General features: G+C 40.2%; 1 protein-coding gene across 7 annotated transcripts in view; it reads right to left on the reverse strand.

The window, feature by feature from the left end:
* The window catches only part of RAD51B (RAD51 paralog B), a 466,410-nt gene that overhangs the window by 145,816 nt on the left and 302,840 nt on the right, over window positions 1–17,754 (reverse strand). For all 7 annotated transcript variants that reach the window (XR_012995904.1, XR_012995903.1, XR_012995905.1 and 4 more), the window contains one exon: window positions 10,066–10,184. Coding sequence is in view for 4 of the 7 variants with exons in the window: in XM_076344829.1 (XP_076200944.1) it covers window positions 10,066–10,184 (119 nt within the window). In the remaining 3 variants the exon portion in view is untranslated. The remainder of the gene's footprint in view (window positions 1–10,065; window positions 10,185–17,754) is intronic.

Raw genomic sequence — 17,754 nt, forward strand, 5'->3', positions numbered from 1 at the left:
CCAGAGGACATACCTCTCCCTAATCAAAGTACAGCGTAAGTACTACATGTGAGAGCTGGAAGCAGGATGGCTCAGGTAGCTATTTATATTGCCTTTTACCTTTTAGTCACAAGTATCTTCCAATGTTTCCACAATGTGGGTATAATACACTACCATCTCCTGGACACATCCTTCCATTCCTGATTGAGCAGATGTCCTAAAATCCCCATCGTATTTTTCCAAGTTACAACAATCAGTCCAGGGGAAGGTAATATTGTGAAAATTATATATTTTATTATCTTCTTGACGCAATATGATGGGTAGACGTGATAAAGTTGGCCAGGCAGCTCCCAACAGGTCACCAACATTGGAGACCATCAAAACCCCCTCTGTTTTACAGTGCAGTCCATCTCAGGCAGTGGCATGTCAAAATTGCTTTTATTCCTTAAAGTGGGTGAGTAGTCTGTATTCAGTTTCTAAGCGGTTAAGAGGGTTTATTCTTTTTCAGCCTGTTTTTAGATCACAGCTAAGGGCACTGATACCATAGACAGGAATTACAGAGATCAAAGATCAAAAAGTCTACGTAGAGCAATCCCGTCTAGATTAATTGATCCTAGCCAGGGTAGATATACTGATAAGGCTGAACCAAAGAAAACACACTGTTTTCTGTACAGCAGATTTTGAACGCCACTCACTGGCTGTCATTCTCCTGTGTTGTCAATCTAGAACAGTTCAATGACATTAGATTCATAAAACAAGCAAAAATTCAAGTTCAAAGTATAATATCCTAGATATACAAACTCCTGAGATGATTCTCCCCTAATATGTTTAGAGCACCATAAAAGTTGTAATGCCTGAACATGGGGATCATGTCTGATCACTACCTTTTCACAGAAGGTGCGATGCATTTTGCCCACTGAAGTCAATATGTCAAAGCTTGTCTCGTTTTAAAACTTTATCTGAGGTTTGTTTTTTTACCGGTGACAACTCAAACTTGTTGCTATGTCAATAAATATATTCTATCTAGCACAGACCTTACCTGGGAAGAAAGTAGAAAGAGAAGAAAGAAGAAGAAAGTAGCTTGAACACAAATGTCCAGGCCATACACAGTATTCCAGAGATGTCCCCAGTGCCTTTCCACAATGGTGCAAACACTTTTGTCCTTCCTTTGAAAATACCTTGCCTGATCTATTCTAGTATAGTATATAGTATATAGTACAGACCCTTTTCATGATCGCATTACACTGTTGAATTAGGTTTTCTATGATAAACTAAACAACTCCAGTATTAGCTTCACTTTGAGCTTGTATGCTCCTTATGTAAAGCAGAAACTCATTTGTAATGCCCAATATTATTTTACAGATTATTTCTATTATCAATCTATATTCCACTTATTATCAATCTATATATTGATATTAATGATATTATCAATCTATTTTCCACTATATTTTCACTACTTAAGGTTGTCCAGTTCCTTCATAATGATATTCTGATCTTTTTCACTATTAAGAATGCCTCCAAGCCTTAAGTATACTACATTCCAAGACAGACTTATCAGAACTTTTCTGAATAATAAACACTTAAATTTGAGTTAGACATTTTAGTTTGCTTGTTTTCAATTACAGAAAAAAAAAAAGAGGATCTGGTAGAAGACAGGAGGCGGGGCATTTGCCAAGGCATTCCAAGGATAAACAACTTCGGTCATTGCCACTCTGATGTTAGGAGCAATGACACTTCAGATATTGATGAGAGAATCTGCCCTAGGTTAATTCCACTCTCTTTTGAGGGGAAAACTCACACTGAAGTCCAATCAAAACCAGAAAAGTGATTCTGTAAATAAATAGGATGGGAATTTGTGTTCATTCCCTCTCTGCAAAGGGGCTTAAGCTTACAAACAGAGCATTCTTCAGACAATTCAGACCAGAGCCTGAAAGTCATATCTGGTTCTTTCTCTCTCCCATTTTTAAGATGTTTTAGTGAACTGTAAGTACAGTGTTTGTAAAGGGCGTTGGATTAACAGCGTCACAGACTGAAGTATTCTGCTTATATTCGGAACAGATTTTGTTACACTAATCTTACCCCTCCTATCCTGACCTTTAAGTGGCTCCCAATAACAAACAGGAGACATACCCCCGATTTCTGAGAGTTTGCTATCTGATTAACATGAAGGTGCACAATTATCAATTAGACCAAGGCAACAGGCCATTTTCCCAGTTACGGAACTGAGAAAATATGTAAAAATTAAAACAATAATGTCACTGTGACTAAGTAGGTGTCACCAAAGTAAGAATTCTGTTTTCTGTGGGATGTTTGGAAGAGGAAAAAAAAATGGGGTTGATAATACTAGGAATGAAGATGTTGCATTAACCAATATGGAAGACAAGAGTCTGGACAAGCATTTTAATCATCCAAAAATTTAAGTGCTAGCTCCTCGCTTTGTTGGGAACTCGCAACTTGGAACAGTTTTGATGTCTGCAAAGAGGAGAGACATAGGAATGCAAGGTGACTTGTAGAGCTGAGGCTTAGAAAAATCAGTTACGGTATCAACAGAAACTGGAAACAAGGAAGCAGAGAGAGAGTTTTGCTGTAAAGCTCAAGCCACAGCCTCAGTTTCATTAACCTTTTATTAATGGTGAACATTGATGAAGAAAAGCTTATGGCACGCTAAGGAGAGAGATTCAGGAGAGAAGTCAATGACCACAGTTAAAACCAGTTCAGCGGGTGAGTTAATCTACAGAGAAAATTGGAGAGGGAAGCAGAAGGAGTACCTTCACAGCTGAGGAACTACATACTCCAAGGAGGTACCAAGACTTCTTAAGTGCCTGAAACATAGGCAGTAAAGGTTGAGCAAGATCAAGCTTAGTGGCACATAAGTGGCAGTGAAGAGATTCCAGCTCTGCTCCCAGCTGCAAAGGATTTACTCTGGCCAGTTACTTATTTATGACTCAGTTTCCTCAGTTATGAGCACCTGGCATGGGCATTGCAGAGATCAGTCAGCAAATGCTTGCATAGTAATTCGAAAATACAACATACTATAAGACAGTTAACTTGTAACTGGTGCAGGTTAGCAGCAACCAAAGAGGAGTCTCCTCTGAGAGCTGACTGGCCTATCAGTCAAAGATGTCTAACAGCAAGTACCCACCTCTGTCACCAGCCTCGATAGGAAGACTTAGTATAGCTTAATGACTGATTTTGCCTCTCTGCCTCAGAGACGTTCCTGCTTCTCTCTTTAGGATGCTTTGAACTACAGATCTATGAGTCTGAAGTTTGCACAGCTGCTGCTATATTTTGTCAATCTGACATCAGAATAATCTTCATTAAGAAAACCTGCAATGCTTATTAAAAAAAGGACAGAGAAAAAGATGAACTATTTAAAGGTTTTCTTCTGTTCTATTCCATTTTATCTAGGGTCCTTTCACTTCTATTTAGATTCTTAGATAACAAATTGATTAGTGTTATATAAGCACCTGAGTAAATGAATTCTTGTTCAAGAACGATGGAAACATTTTTCTCTATCTAGAAGTGTCCTGTTAAGAGGAGAGGGCCATAAATCCAGTCCCATTTAATGTAGACATGTTTATATTGTATGACCATCCCCCACAAGTCCATTAAGAAGGAAGCTTACTGCAGAGACATGAATAAACACACAAGTCAGAAAAGTAAGTGACCTAGAGATGTTTGAACTCCAAATACTTGTTAATGAACATTCTCTATTTTTATGGCATCCTTTCATTTGGCACTTTTGCTGGATTAAGTCAGTATCATACTGTGTCGATAATCATCTGTTTATGCTACAGTTGTGCATTGTGTCCAGTTTCATCCTGTTCACATGCAACTCAAGTTCATATTGCTGCTTATGCTTGTATATGATCTATGGATAAGCAAAAGCTTTCTGTCATAAGGGTTATCAGTCTAGAGCCTTTTTAATCAGAAGAAAACCCCATAAGCTTCTCATTTATGTATTTTAAAGGATGTGGTTTGTACACATGCATGGAGATTTGAGGCCTTAACAATCTTTCATTGTGTCTTGATTCAAAATATTCAAATGATAGCAGAGGGGAGGCAAAAGTCTCTGAAATAAACTGTGTATCCTAGAAAAAAAACATTTCTTTAAATGGAAGGGTTTGCAGAATTCAAATACGTGCTCCTGCAGTCTTTCCACAGCTATTTCTTCAAAAGCAGCATACTCCATAATGGAGAACCATAAAAAATTAATCTCACCTGAAAAAAATGTACTTTCCTGCAAAATTTCCTATCCCTTGCATGACTCCATACCATCATTCTTATCTTAAAAAAAAAACCAAACCTCTCTTCGTGTTTTCACAGAGCTGATTTCCCATATGATAAGCACATTATGTAATAAGATGGCTTAGAACAGATACACACTTTACACCACTTCCATTTTAAAACAACCAAATAGCCACATCCCTTTTCTATCACTGCTTACTGGACCTCATTATCCACTGCCATCTGCAGATTTTCTCACGTCTAGAGACTTGAAAAAAAAGTATTGTACTATGTACATAATCTGCATTACTGTACAATGAACATGATTCATGTAGCATATAGACAGGTTTTCCTGACATGGATCGCAGCTGCTAAATGACACTTAATTTGTCTTAATAATTCTGCTAAAAACCCACACGCAACAGCTTTCTTCTGTACTTGTTTAGGGTACTGGGACTTCTTTTCCTGAGTCTCCCCAAATTCTAGCTCAGCAGAAGACAATGTAAAGAGTAATACTTCTTGCCTCACACATAACGATGGGCAACCTTCACACATCCTCAGTCACCTCCTTCGGCCAAATGCTGATTTCACTGCCCAGTTCTCTATGGGCTTTTTCTTGCCCCACCATGTCAAAGACTGAACTAGCTTCTGCTCTGCTCCCACTTAAGCAGGTGAAAAGCTTTCTGTCTGCATTTCTCAACACTAGTGGCCATCTCCATCCTTCTCATCTGACTCCACAACTATGTTTAAGACTATTAAAAATATTCTTTTTTCATTGCATTTTCTTCTTCTCCATTTGCTTTAGTAGGTAGCTATAACTGTTACAAAGTTAATAGAAGAAAACACACCAATGCTGTTTGTATTTTATTTGTATTAGACCTTATTCCTTCCATCTCAGAGTGACTTCAGTACATGTTCTGTCCGATTACATTTCACTGCCTCTTCTTTCTCCCCAGCAAATATTACCATCTCACCAAAGTAATTAGAACCCTTTATAGCATGAGGCTACAATCTTCTGCTATGTTTCGACACATAAAGTTGGATGCCATTTCCAAACTTCATTACTGTACTTGCTATCCTCCAGATTATTAAGGCAAAATTTAGAAAGTGTTAACCCCAGATAGTAGTACTTGGTGTATGTTTTTTCTCCACAGCCTACTTGCTTTGTTTGAAATTGTTTTATTTTCTGTGGTTTATTTGCTTCCCTTTTTTATGGATTAAAATCTCACCTGGTGTTATCTTTAAAATGGGACAGCTATCCAACAGCTACAGAGTCCACATAACAACTACCTTCAATGTTTTACAGGGAGAGAGAAATCTGGTCTCACTTATGCTCTGAAACCATCATGACTGCAACAAGTTACATTATTTCTATTTTTAATATATTTTCTCAATGACTGGTAGAGTTACAGCCAAACATCTGTACAATATGAAAGAACTGCTTCACTAAAATTAGAACAAATTTAAGGTAAAGAATCATAGCAGTTGGCCTTAGCAAGTCACATAAATGTAAAACTTCATCCCCACTCCCCTCGGCACTCTCCCAGCCCTTCCCCACGCCAGCGAGTACCATGGTTACTTCACCATCACAATTTTGGAATGCTTATTCAGGACTTATTCATATGATAGTAAGCAGAGCAAGACAAAACAGCTGGTCTGTAACCAAGGACACAACAAAAGTTATGTCTGGCATTAGTCTGAATGAGAGAAGAGTTTTTTGTTTTGTTTTGTTTTTTTAAGAATGAGTCACCATATACTTATGCATTTGAAACACTTTACCTGAAGCAGGACAATTGCTGCACAACAGCTCACCTGGCATGGCTTGAAAGCTCCAGCCCATATCTCAATCCTAAATGCTCTTCCTTGAAAATACCACAGGAAAACACTGATTTGTTATAAAATAACACTTCTATGTGCATTTTCTATCTGATAATTTCAAAACGTTACAGACATTAACACAATAGTACGAGTCTCACAAATCCCTTGAAAACTATAAAATAAACCAGGCCCATAGAAGTTGCCATGTCAGATCTGGCCAGTGTCTCACTTAACCCAGCACCCCGTCTTGAACAGACAAGAATAAAACGTTAAATATAGCATGTCAACATATTAAACCCTACTATGCTGTCCCCCAAAGACAGCTGAGCACACATGAAAACAGTAACCTTGGAGCCTGCTAACTCCAGTTCAGGAAAGAAGGATAATTATACACATAGGGGTAACCGAGTCTGACAGTTTCTAGTGCAGCCTTGTTGGTTTTGGCCCAAACTCAAAGGGTCTGCATGTTTATGTATGGATTTCAGGAAAACAAATGTCATGGTTAACTACTTACAAGAGTGCTTAGGGAGAACCAAGTATCAGTACCCATAAAGATAATAGCAAATTCCCTTCATGAACCCATTTGTGTGAAACAATTAACTTTTCCCGCATTCTCCCAAGCTCTTATGCCACCATGCTGCTGTGGAAGTCGTGCAGCTCAGTCCAACCTCAGCAGTTAAAAGACTCCTACACTGTAGTCCACGCTTCCGGGTTTTGGTGGCATAACAAATTTAAATGCTGGACTGGAGACTGGAAACCTCCTTCTGCCCTCCCCCAGTGGTGTTACTTCTGTCCTGGAGGAAAACAAAACCAGAACACTGGCTTCTAGAAGGGGGCAAAAGAGGAAAGTTCATTTGTTTGTTCAGAAACCTGTTCCTATTCAAGCAATAAAGCAAACCTAATTGATTTTAAGGCAGGGAGGATGTCTCAGAAATTTCATTACTTTGCTGAATTGGCCGCTGTCTTATTAATGTTCACCAGACATACGGAGGGTGGGGTGGAAAAAGGGATAGTTGGCTGAAAAAATGTCTGCTGGACAAACAAAATGAAGGAATCTTTTGCTTAACATAGAAAAAAAATTCCTGTGTAGGAATACTATGCTTAATCTCCCTAGGTTTGTTGCATACTCATTCTGCCACCTGCTGCCCTGGCATTCCCCAAAGTTTCAGGAACAGGGACTACGTCCCCAAGCTTTCCCAGAAACGAGTACTGCATGACTAAGAACAAGCATCTAGCAGCTCAGTGGCCTGTCCTGTCCAGAAGATAGTATGGTTCTGGAAAACCGCTTGCTTGAATCCTCCTTAACGATTACATTATCACTTCACATTCTGAAGAATACCACCCTTGGGCCTCATGGCCCAGTGCATCTCAAGAGGTGCTTTCTCTCTTGATGGGTAGGATTTCCCAGCGAGGATTAGCACGCTGGCTCTACTACCATGGAAGTTGGATGTAAGGGAAGATCCCTCAGACTGTCACCACTGCCCCAGCTCCTCCAGGGAAAGAAGGAGAGAAAGTAGAGCCAGGAAGAGCTTCTTCAGGAGGTCAAGTGACTGAAGAAAGAATGAATTCTAGTTTTGAAAGAAAAAATTGTGTCTGCTGTGCAGGTCAGAACAAAACACAGGTTATTCCCTGAACAGTATTGATTCTGCAGGGTTACAAATTGTGAAAAGCAGGGAAAACTTGTTTTTGCACTACTTTTCACCCAAATGTCCAGGACAATTGTGTGCTTTCAGTAATTTCCTGGGGCAAAATTTCACTTTAAAACTACACAGATAATCACAGGCTTCTTTTTTTTTTTTTAATACAGTAATATGAGAATTTGTAAAAGTGATTACTGACTTGGGAATTTTTGGACCTCCAAGTTAAGCTTCCTTGAAAAGTGCTGATTTTCAAAGTGCTGATACCCAACACCTCCTGGCAGAACCACCTTACGATGACTGAAATGTCATCTCAAGAACTGAGGCACCTTTATTCACAATTCGTTTCTGAAAGTGGGTATAAAGCAATTATGAAAGAACATATGTGTGTAAAACTATAATAATTTAATCAATACAGTGCTGTGACAGGTAGGGTAATTCTAGATGCCTTCCTCTAACTGGAAACTGCATGTCTAGCTGAAAGATTTCTATGACTTTAAGAAAAGAGAATTTATCTAAAAAAAGGACACATATCAGCAACAGTAAAATACTTACAGGACATCATGGACATATCCCATTTCATTGATGGACTTCACAGAGCTATCACTGTTTATATCATGCTTCTGTTTCAAATTACTTTGCTTTTAATAATATATACTAATGTTTACTTCAGGGTTGTTTTTCCTCACTGTAGATTTAGTTCTTCTGCTTAACTAAAACAGAATGAGCCCACGGCTTCACATGCAAGCAACGTGGTTCACCTGATAAACCCAGCTAGCAACAGAGTAAAACTCCGCTTTTTCTTAAGCAGAACATAATATTTTTTTTATAATGGAATTTTAAAGGCTTGAAAACAACATTTCATATACTTGCAATCTATTACTTCTCAAACAAAATCAGGAAAAACTACATTTAATATCCGAATGTTCTTTAGGAAAACTGCTCCCTCTTTCCACCACCAGAGGAATGTTCTTAATCCTTTTTAGCTGACTTTGTGCACCATGAAGTAGCACAGAGCCCAGTTTCTGCCCTTTTCCCTTTGCCAACTCCACCTCTCATGTACCTCCAAAGCGATTCAGGAAATTTGTGAACAGCTTTGTATTTTGCACACACATGTAGAAAAGGAGAACTCATTACAGACCAGAATAAGAAGCAGAGCATAGAGAACTTATAAGAGCAGCAGCAGTAAGAGTATGTTTCTATACAGCTGTGCTCGGTCTTTAGAAGTGAGTCCAGAAGATGCCTTTTCTAACTGCATTTGATGCACACAACCTGCTACCTGAGAGTCCAGAGAACTACCACTGCTTCACAGTGCCCACTACTCACAGGAACAGAAGTGCCATCATTAGAATTTTACTTCTAATGAGCAGAATAAAACAGGATGGCTTCCTCTCCTCTGACTCTAAAGACTGCAACCTCAAAGCAAGAGACCTTGTGTTGTGGCAGTAAAACCAGGAGCACCAATTTGAATGCATGTGGGTAGTAATGCTATAGGAGTAAGATGGTACAAATTTCGTGTAGCAATTTTTCTGACAGCTCTCTACTTTAACAGGCAGAAAATCAATAGCATTAAGACTGAGGGTCACAGCCTTTGGAAAGAGTTACATCAATGCAAAACCAGAATAGACAAAGCCAAAGAGATTATAACTGCAGATATCCCAAGGGACAGATGAAATCATCGGTTATGATGTTTTTAAAAACAAAAAGAAAGTTATTCCTTCAATCAAACCCCAAATGTCTTGCCTCCTAGTTTTTCACTTTTTTTTTAATTAAGAGGTGAAGACTGCAGTAAAAAATGCTACTATATTTCACTCAAAAGCATGAAGTCTCTTAGTGAAAGGGGTAAGCATTCTGCTTTTTGCAGGCATACTTCTGGAAAATTGGTACCATACTTACTGCTCAAAGTTAAGCTTGTTGGTGCAGGCAGCAAGCTTCCACTTGCAAACAGTAGCTGCAGAAGATAGAGTGCTCCCTGTCCTAACAGTCACAGCTGAAATTTGGCACAAAGAGTGGAAAGGATGACAGCAAAACAATCATGGCAGTGAAAGGACTAGCCTCCTACTCCTGCCCCCAAATCCTTGCGCAGGAAAGCACTTTAAGGATTACCCTTCAACTCCACAACATGAAATGCACTAAAAGGAACTTTTATGCCTGTGCCAACAGGCTAACGCTAGGTCCTGTGACTCAGATAAGCCCATCCTAACACAGGGAGGCACTGGAGGAATGGCCATCCCTGAAAAGCAAAGGACATTGACTGCCCCCCACCCCAGATAAGCAATTGGCTGTAGAGTGACAGGTTCTCAACACACACTGCATGACCACAGGGGCTGAAGGACACAGTTAGCCCATCTGACCAAGCATTGCTGGTGTAGCTTTATTTAAATTCTCTTTGTTAAGTTCTCACCTGTCTTGTCGGCAAGTCATGATATTGTAGTATGAGCCTGGTGTTGACGCTGTGACTCCACGTGTTGCCAAGGGCTGCTGTCACACAACCAGAGTCCCTCTTCCCACTTCCAGAAGCTCCTGAAGATAAATATGAAAGAAACTGCATCAGGACTGCGCCACAGAGAAGGGTTCAGCATGGAAACTCTAATCAGTCATCTCAGATCATTCCCTAAGCTAGTTAATCACAATTGGTATTTAATAGATGGCACTATCGCAATTTCCTACCTTTCTCTTTTATTTATACAACTGCAGTGTGAGTTCTCCATCTCACCCTCTGCTACCTAGACAAAGTGCCAAGAATTAAGGATATGTTGCAAAGTACTACCTACCTTTTTGGAGAGATCGGTACATTTTCTAAATATCTGGAGGTGCATCATGCATGGGGGACACTTGCCTTTTCCTCTTTAGACATACTATCCCCAAGCAAACCAGCTTTCTATGGGCACAGAGGAGATGAAAGCAGGCCAGCAGAGTGACAGCGTATAATGACCTAAGAAAAAGGGAAGCTAAAGGAGCAGAATGTGGTGCCACAATACCCCGATCTAAAAATCAGAATGCTGCTTCATGCCACCAGACATCCCACACATTTTCTAAGATTTGCAAAGAAGGGAGCCCCTTAGCTGTAAATACCATTCTGGTGTCTCTGAAATCATATGAACTTTATATAACCCTGAAGGAAAATGCACTTTGCTGCAATCAGCAATGACAACATAAAGAAGTGTTTCCAATAATGCCACATGATCCAGCTTGCTGAACTGCCATTGCACCTGAGCTTTCTCGTATTGAAACCAGAGACCCATACATACACACATATACATATGCAGGCAGGTAGGTGCCTGAGACCTTCATCTTTGCTTACCACAAGTTCTGTGTAAGATGAACAGCTAGACGAGTGACTTGAAGTGTCATCTGAGGTACAAACAAGAACAGAGCAAGCCAGACAAACCAAAGAAATTCAGAAACAAAATCCCAATTGTTATGTGGGTATAAATGATCACGTGCAAGTTGAAAATTGAACTGTTTGAGGCAGAGAGCCCATACTGTTAAAAAGCTATGAGTGTTGGCCTGAAGTTGAATGAGAGAAAGTTAAAGTCGTGGAACTTCCTGTCACCTATCAGGCAACAAACTAAATTGCTTCCCCAGGACAGTCATGAAATCCTTGTCAACTAAGTCAATTAAAGTTAGTCAATTAGTCAATTAAAGTCAATTAATATTACACTTACTCTGCAATAAAAACTTCAGAGCAGTTTTTGTTTCTGTCAAAATGATCAGTAATGCAACAGTTAATGTTGAAACTTAAATTATAAGTACTAGGAAGTACTAGGTTTTGGAAGCAATACTGTACTGAAATGACAGTCATCTCATGGCCCAGCAGAGCTTCTGTAAGATTCAGGTTTAAAACCCTTCATTGCTTTCACATTTGCAAGGTTGTGGGTTTTGTTACTTTTTTCCCCCAACTATTCAGAGCAGAAACATAATTTCTTCATTCACTAAAGCTTTTATTTTGGAAAAATACCCAGTAAAGGGTAAGATCAAAAGTGTTGGCATGCAGTAATAATCATTATTTGTATCATTGCCGGTAGCTTGCAAGCAATGAGAAGGACACTGTATTAGATTACATTGGGCAGAGGAGAGCAGCAGGCTGGAGAGAAGGGCCTGGAATGATTGTAGTGCACTACAGGACTCAGCTGAAGACCTCAAACCTCCCCCCAGGTAATACAAGGTTCAATTAACATCAACTGGATTTGGATTAGGTCTTTAAATGTTTAAGGTCTACAAAAGAAATTAGTGAAGCACCTAGTTCAAGCCAATAGTTTGACAAGAGTCTGGACTCTATACTTGTCTGAATTACTTCCCACGCCACGGGAACTCACTGTGACACGCACAATACTCAGTTCTCCAGAACAACATCTCTTCTAGCCTGAAAACAGGCTACAGTTGTGCCATCCAGCAAGGATGGCTGCTTTTCTTTCCTCCAAACAAAGGTATTAATATCTTGATAAGCATCAAACTTCCACCTGAATAACTCACCGCAGGAGCACCTAACTGGAAGTTTCAGTATTAGGAAAGCTATTCTGTTAATTAGTCTAACCCATCTCTATTGGGAAGGTGGATGTGCTGACAATAATAATTTCTCTTCATCTACCTTTTGGATTTAATTTCCCAGCTGGAGGAGAGAACAGGTTCAAGAGTTAAAGCGGGGTACTGGTAGGTCTGTATTCCGTTCCCTTAAAATGACTTAAACCAAGTTACTTAATTAAGTTCATTAAGTTCTACAAACTTTTGTTGTTGTGCTAACACCACAAAAGTAAAATGCCATTACTGTACCAACAAGCTAAGGGAGAATAAAAGACAGTGAAGCAGCTTTAAAGTTTTGCAATCCTCTCTGTCATGTGGAATAAGCTGCAAGTTCCTCCTGTAGTCAACATCGTCCTTCTTTCCCACCTGCTAGAAATGGGTAGGAATCACAAAATTCAAGTGAGGCAGCTAAGTGTGAGTTCTGGTGGGTGTGGAGGTGTTCCCCTCACAGCTGGTGTAACTGCACCCGTGTATGCAGCTGGAAGCCACCACTCCACACCACCGAGAAGCAATTCGCCCACCGCTGCTTGGGGACCTCTGACTACAGACAAAAAGCCCAGACATTGCAGAAGTAGCTACTGTTGGCCTAAAACAGCCTCAAAATTCACATCCAAACTTCCCTCAAATTATGTTTCTCTGCTATTAGCTAACAGAAGGAGTAACATCTTGCTATTACAATCCTGAGCCGGGCATTTAAGCGGTTAAATGTCTGCAGTCTGCTGATATTACGGAGATAACACTCCATAGCAATTCCTAACTCTGCATTCCTTCCAGGCCTAAAACCTGTCCCAAAGTGAATAGAAGTGCTAGAGGTGTAAGGCTCGTGGCAGAACAAGCAAGCTAATTGCTGTCATTTGTTTTATTTTATTATACAGGAGAAAGCCTACTGTACCATACTGTGTCAGCCCCTGTCTGAAGAGGGCTGTTTGTGTGACCCACTTTCAGGCAAATCCTCTTCTGTGAAGTTATTCAAATTTATGACTCTGCAAAGTGGTTAGTAAGCCTGGAGCAAATTTACAGCAAAGACTTTTTACAGGGTGGAAAGGAATGCCTCACAGGAAAGGTTTCCATTTTATAAGGGATCCTCCTGCAAGCTGATGCATTAGGCAGAGAGGCAAACCAACAAGAAGTGAAGTAAACCGAGGGGGAAGCAGCGCCAGCTTTGCAAAGAAGTTCAAGGGCAGTGAAAGCACATGCTTCATTCCTTCTCCTTGCTCTAAACACAAAAAGATAGTAAATGTCTCAGAGGAAGGAAAGAGGATATGTTAAGAAAACAGATTTATATTCAAACATGGCCTTAAAAAAACCTCGGACTTATCTTTTCTGTTATTTCAACCACTACTTAAGTCATTAATGAACTGGACAAAGGAACTGGATAAATAATACTGTTCAAAGAGAGAGTGATATTTTTCAGCATACATTGCCTTGTTCTTCCAAACCCTGGTATTTTCGTACTTACAGATGGGAGTATCAGACCAACCTTGGCCCAAGAAGAAAGCAGGCTCATAAGGGACTTTGGTCTCTGCTCAGAGGTCCCCAAACTGTCCAGCCTGAACCACTTCAGAGTGGTATGGAGCAACAGCTCCCAGCTGTGACATGAAGGCGCTTATCCATGCTGTGGGGTGGATGCTTCTACAGAGCCAGTGATGTGCAGTCAGCTGACAGGCAGCAGTTCCCATCTCTCCAGCCTTAGAGCACAGCTCCCACTCCAGTCACTGCTGGCGTGATGGTTTCTGCTCAGGACAAGGGTGATACAGGGAGCACAGGGACTAAGAGAAGAAAACAGGGCTGACAGACAGGTGAGAGAAAGGTGGCAGATGTCAGTTTATGGATGCAATATGTAGGAAAAGGGAGTGGGTGTCCAGAAGCACCTCCCCTAGCATGGGGAGGTGAAGATGCATGCTAGAAGGGTGGGAGAAGACCTTTGAACAACCCCCTGCTTTATATATTCAGATCCAGCTCAAGTAAAATTAAGCGGTGATGTCAATTCCTGTAAACACTCCTCCTTTCCTCACACAAAAAGAACCAGCATTAAACTGATCTTCAAAGGGCGCATCAGCAGACAGGCCAAGGACTGCATGAGGTACCTGTTCTGCCGTCTCCTGTGAAATTGAGCTCTCTTCAGGGCACCGGCAGAGACACCAGCAGACACTGTATCTGTTCTGGATCGCAAACATAAAGGAGGAACTGGCTGCTTCACTCTCACTGAACAGCTGTCACAAGTGAAAATAAAGCTTCTTGTGGTCTGAGCCAAATGCAAAGTAAATGCCTCTCCAGAACCAGGGGAAAAACAAACCAAAGAAGAAAGGGTGATTCTTCAACTGAGGCCCGCAGTGCTGCTTCCAAGCAGAAGATGAGGCTCACACTGGGCTCCACTGCCCTGGAAGGAGCTGTCGGTGGAACTGGGCAACAACACTTGGCCCTACTTATACATGAGGGCTAGAATAATTTTGTTTGTTTCCCCACATCAATGCAATTAAAACAAACCTTCCGTAAGCACCTTCCTTATCACTGAGATAAATGCCACATATAGGATGGGGAAAGTGGGTTTATTCCACCTTCCATTTTTCACTGGAGGAAACAGTAGGATTAAAGCAATTCAGCTCAGTACTGATTCTGAGATTATTATGTCCAAGCAGAGAATTACAAGTACAGACATGGTCTCAAAGACCTTCTCATCCTCTATGTATAAGGAGGTACCATCTTAAAGACTAAATCATCATGTAACCAAGTCCCAATTGTTGCAAATATGGTTGAAGGGGATTTAATCATAAAGTAACTTCCGTTTCATTAGTGTCTCATCCTATGAAAATTAGAATAACTAGACCAGTGTCTTGAATCAAATAAAACAGAGTTCTTAAAACATTTTTAAATGCAAGGAGTCCTTGCAGGCAGAGTGTGATTATACTCTTGGTTGAAAAAAAAAACTTGTTCCTTGTTGGTATAACTGCACAGAGCAATGAATTCCACCCTTTCCACATTCTCATATAGATTTTTGTCTTTCCAGATGAAAGAGTCATTGCCTGGCAGGTCCATCTCCACCACTGGGCCCCTTTGCAATCTCTATTAATTTGGTAATTCAAAAATCTTTTCTCACCAAATGCAAAAAAGGGATTGATGCACAATACAACAGTGAAATAACAAAATAGAGACAGTAAAATAACAAAATAGAGAAGCAATCAGTCCCCAAAGCGTTCAAATCTTAACATCAAATCATCTTGATAAAAGCCTGATTTATCAAAAGGAGAAAAAACTCTCCAAAAGTACAGAAAAAATATTTATAAAGAATTAAACTACTGAGCTCAACAAAAATGGCACACCATGCAATAAGAATGAAAGTACTTTCCCTCTTGCTTAGGCTGTGCAGCTTTCCGGTTCACTGGCAGAGCTCATAAAGATCACTGCTTTTCACCTGCATTGCATTTAGACTGTATTTTTGGTGCAGATCTCTAACAATGACACCAGAAGGGAGAGGGGGGAAAAAAGAAAAGAGAAAAGAAGAGAAAAGAAGAGAAAAGAAAAGAAGAGAGGAGAGGAGAGGAGAGGAGAGGAGAGGAGAGGAGAGGAGAGGAGAGGAGAGGAGAGGAGAGGAGAGGAGAGGAGAGGAGAGGAGAGGAGAGGAGAGGAGAGGAGAGGAGAGGAGAGGAGAGGAGAGGAGAGGAGAGGAGAGGAGAGGAGAGGAAAAAGAACCCTCAACCCCTAATCTATTTTTCTACCTTCACCTACTCAGAAAGTACAAGTGTAAAAGTATAAAAATATCCGATGGTGGAAAAACCCATCACACAGTAAAAAACAACCCACAGGACAAACTCATCTGTGAAGTAACTAACCACAGTCCCCTTCAAACTCCCATGTGCTGACTTCTGCCATTTTCAGTCCTTCTCCACAGCTTTTTCTTTAGGCAAAAGGTGACTCTGATTCTCTTACCCTACAGTGGTGACCGTCTCACTCTCTGCACTGGTCAGCCAAGGTACGCCCCAAACTCTTCCTGTCATATACTCTACCTTCACAAAACTAACAGAAAATGAGTGAGGATGAAAAAAACCAGGTCCTTTACATTAAAGCCATGGCCCTAGCAGTAGACAGCTAGTTAGACCACCATTTGATATCACCCACTTGATACAACGCACAGACCAAAATGCATACGTACATACACCTAGGTAATTACCAAACACAAATTACTGATTTGTACGAACAGACACTAAAGCAAATGTTGCTCCCCGTTCCAACTGTACAGATCTGTTTCAGTTAATGGCTTACGCAGGCATATCAACAGCAGAGTCTGGTTCATCTTAGGAGAAAAATCAAAACTTACTTCCTAGAGCACAGTATTGCCTTCATTATTATTCAGGACATATGGCAGGAAAACCAGTTGCTGCTGTAAGAAATCAAGCTTGGCCACAAAACTAGCCATGTAAAAATTCTAACTTTTAAAATTCTTATTCTCCTCCTTTTATTAAGAGAGGGAATCTGGCAACTTTACTCCCCAAAAACACCTAGTTCTAAATTTGTGCAAAAAAACCCCCAGATTATTCCAGCCTACTTCAAATTTTAATTATAAACAAGTAAAAATATTTTAGCTGGAAGCTGGAATTGTTTAGTAATCAATGATGTGTAATTTAGTTTTCTTTTTTTTTTAATAGTATAGTCATCAAAATATACTTAGCAAACGAAGCAATTAAGTGCAAACCCCTACTAATCACCAGTTAAAAAAAACCACTTTCAATGGAAATTTTTTTTTTTACCCCTAGTTCGTAGCTGTGCTACTGCTGCAGCACTGAAGTGCCTACTAGAGATTACACTGAAAAGACAGTTCTGATTCAGTCGTCATCATCAAGAGACCAAAAACTGCCACTTATAGACTCCAGCTGCAACATTCTGATGGAGAGACAGCAGTGAATGTGACAGAAAGGGAATGAGCTCACTTCTCATTTTGGACAACACGGTTTATTTATCTCATATGCCCCAAACAGGTGAGTTTTCACACTTTTTTGTTTATCATTATATTTATGTGTATCTGTGTACACATTCTGGGTGATTTTTACAGTGTTAATCTGATATTAGATCAAGAATAAGGTCCTTTCTGCTGTCTTTTCCAGCCATTCATTATTTCTATTGTGACAACTCCTAGAGCTCTCATCTGCAGTATGCAAACCACTATACAAACAGAGAACAAAAAGATAGCTCCTGACCTAAAGACCTTCTTTTCATGAGAACTGCAGTTTAAGAGTCTCTTAGCTGCTGCTGATTATTCCCCACTTATAAGGAATCTTCCCTAAGGGATGAGAAAAAATAAATCAAAATATGCGACAGGCCAGCAAAACTGTATATAAACATGGATTTCCAGTATTCTCCATGAAACATTAGAAGCTTTTTCAAATAAGCAATATTAACCATTACTCTACCCTGAAAAATCAGCTGGGACCTCTTGTCCAGGTCAAGATGTAGGAAGGGTCCTCCAGAGAACTGGACAGCTGCTGGTTTGTTTTTAATCCCACACTGGCATGCCCACTGTTACCAGTGTGTTTTGCACCAGAGGATCTCATTCCCTGACATCGCTGAGTTCATG

This window comes from Aptenodytes patagonicus, chromosome 7 (assembly GCF_965638725.1).
Source record: "Aptenodytes patagonicus chromosome 7, bAptPat1.pri.cur, whole genome shotgun sequence".
In the NCBI taxonomy this organism is placed as follows: domain Eukaryota; kingdom Metazoa; phylum Chordata; class Aves; order Sphenisciformes; family Spheniscidae; genus Aptenodytes; species Aptenodytes patagonicus.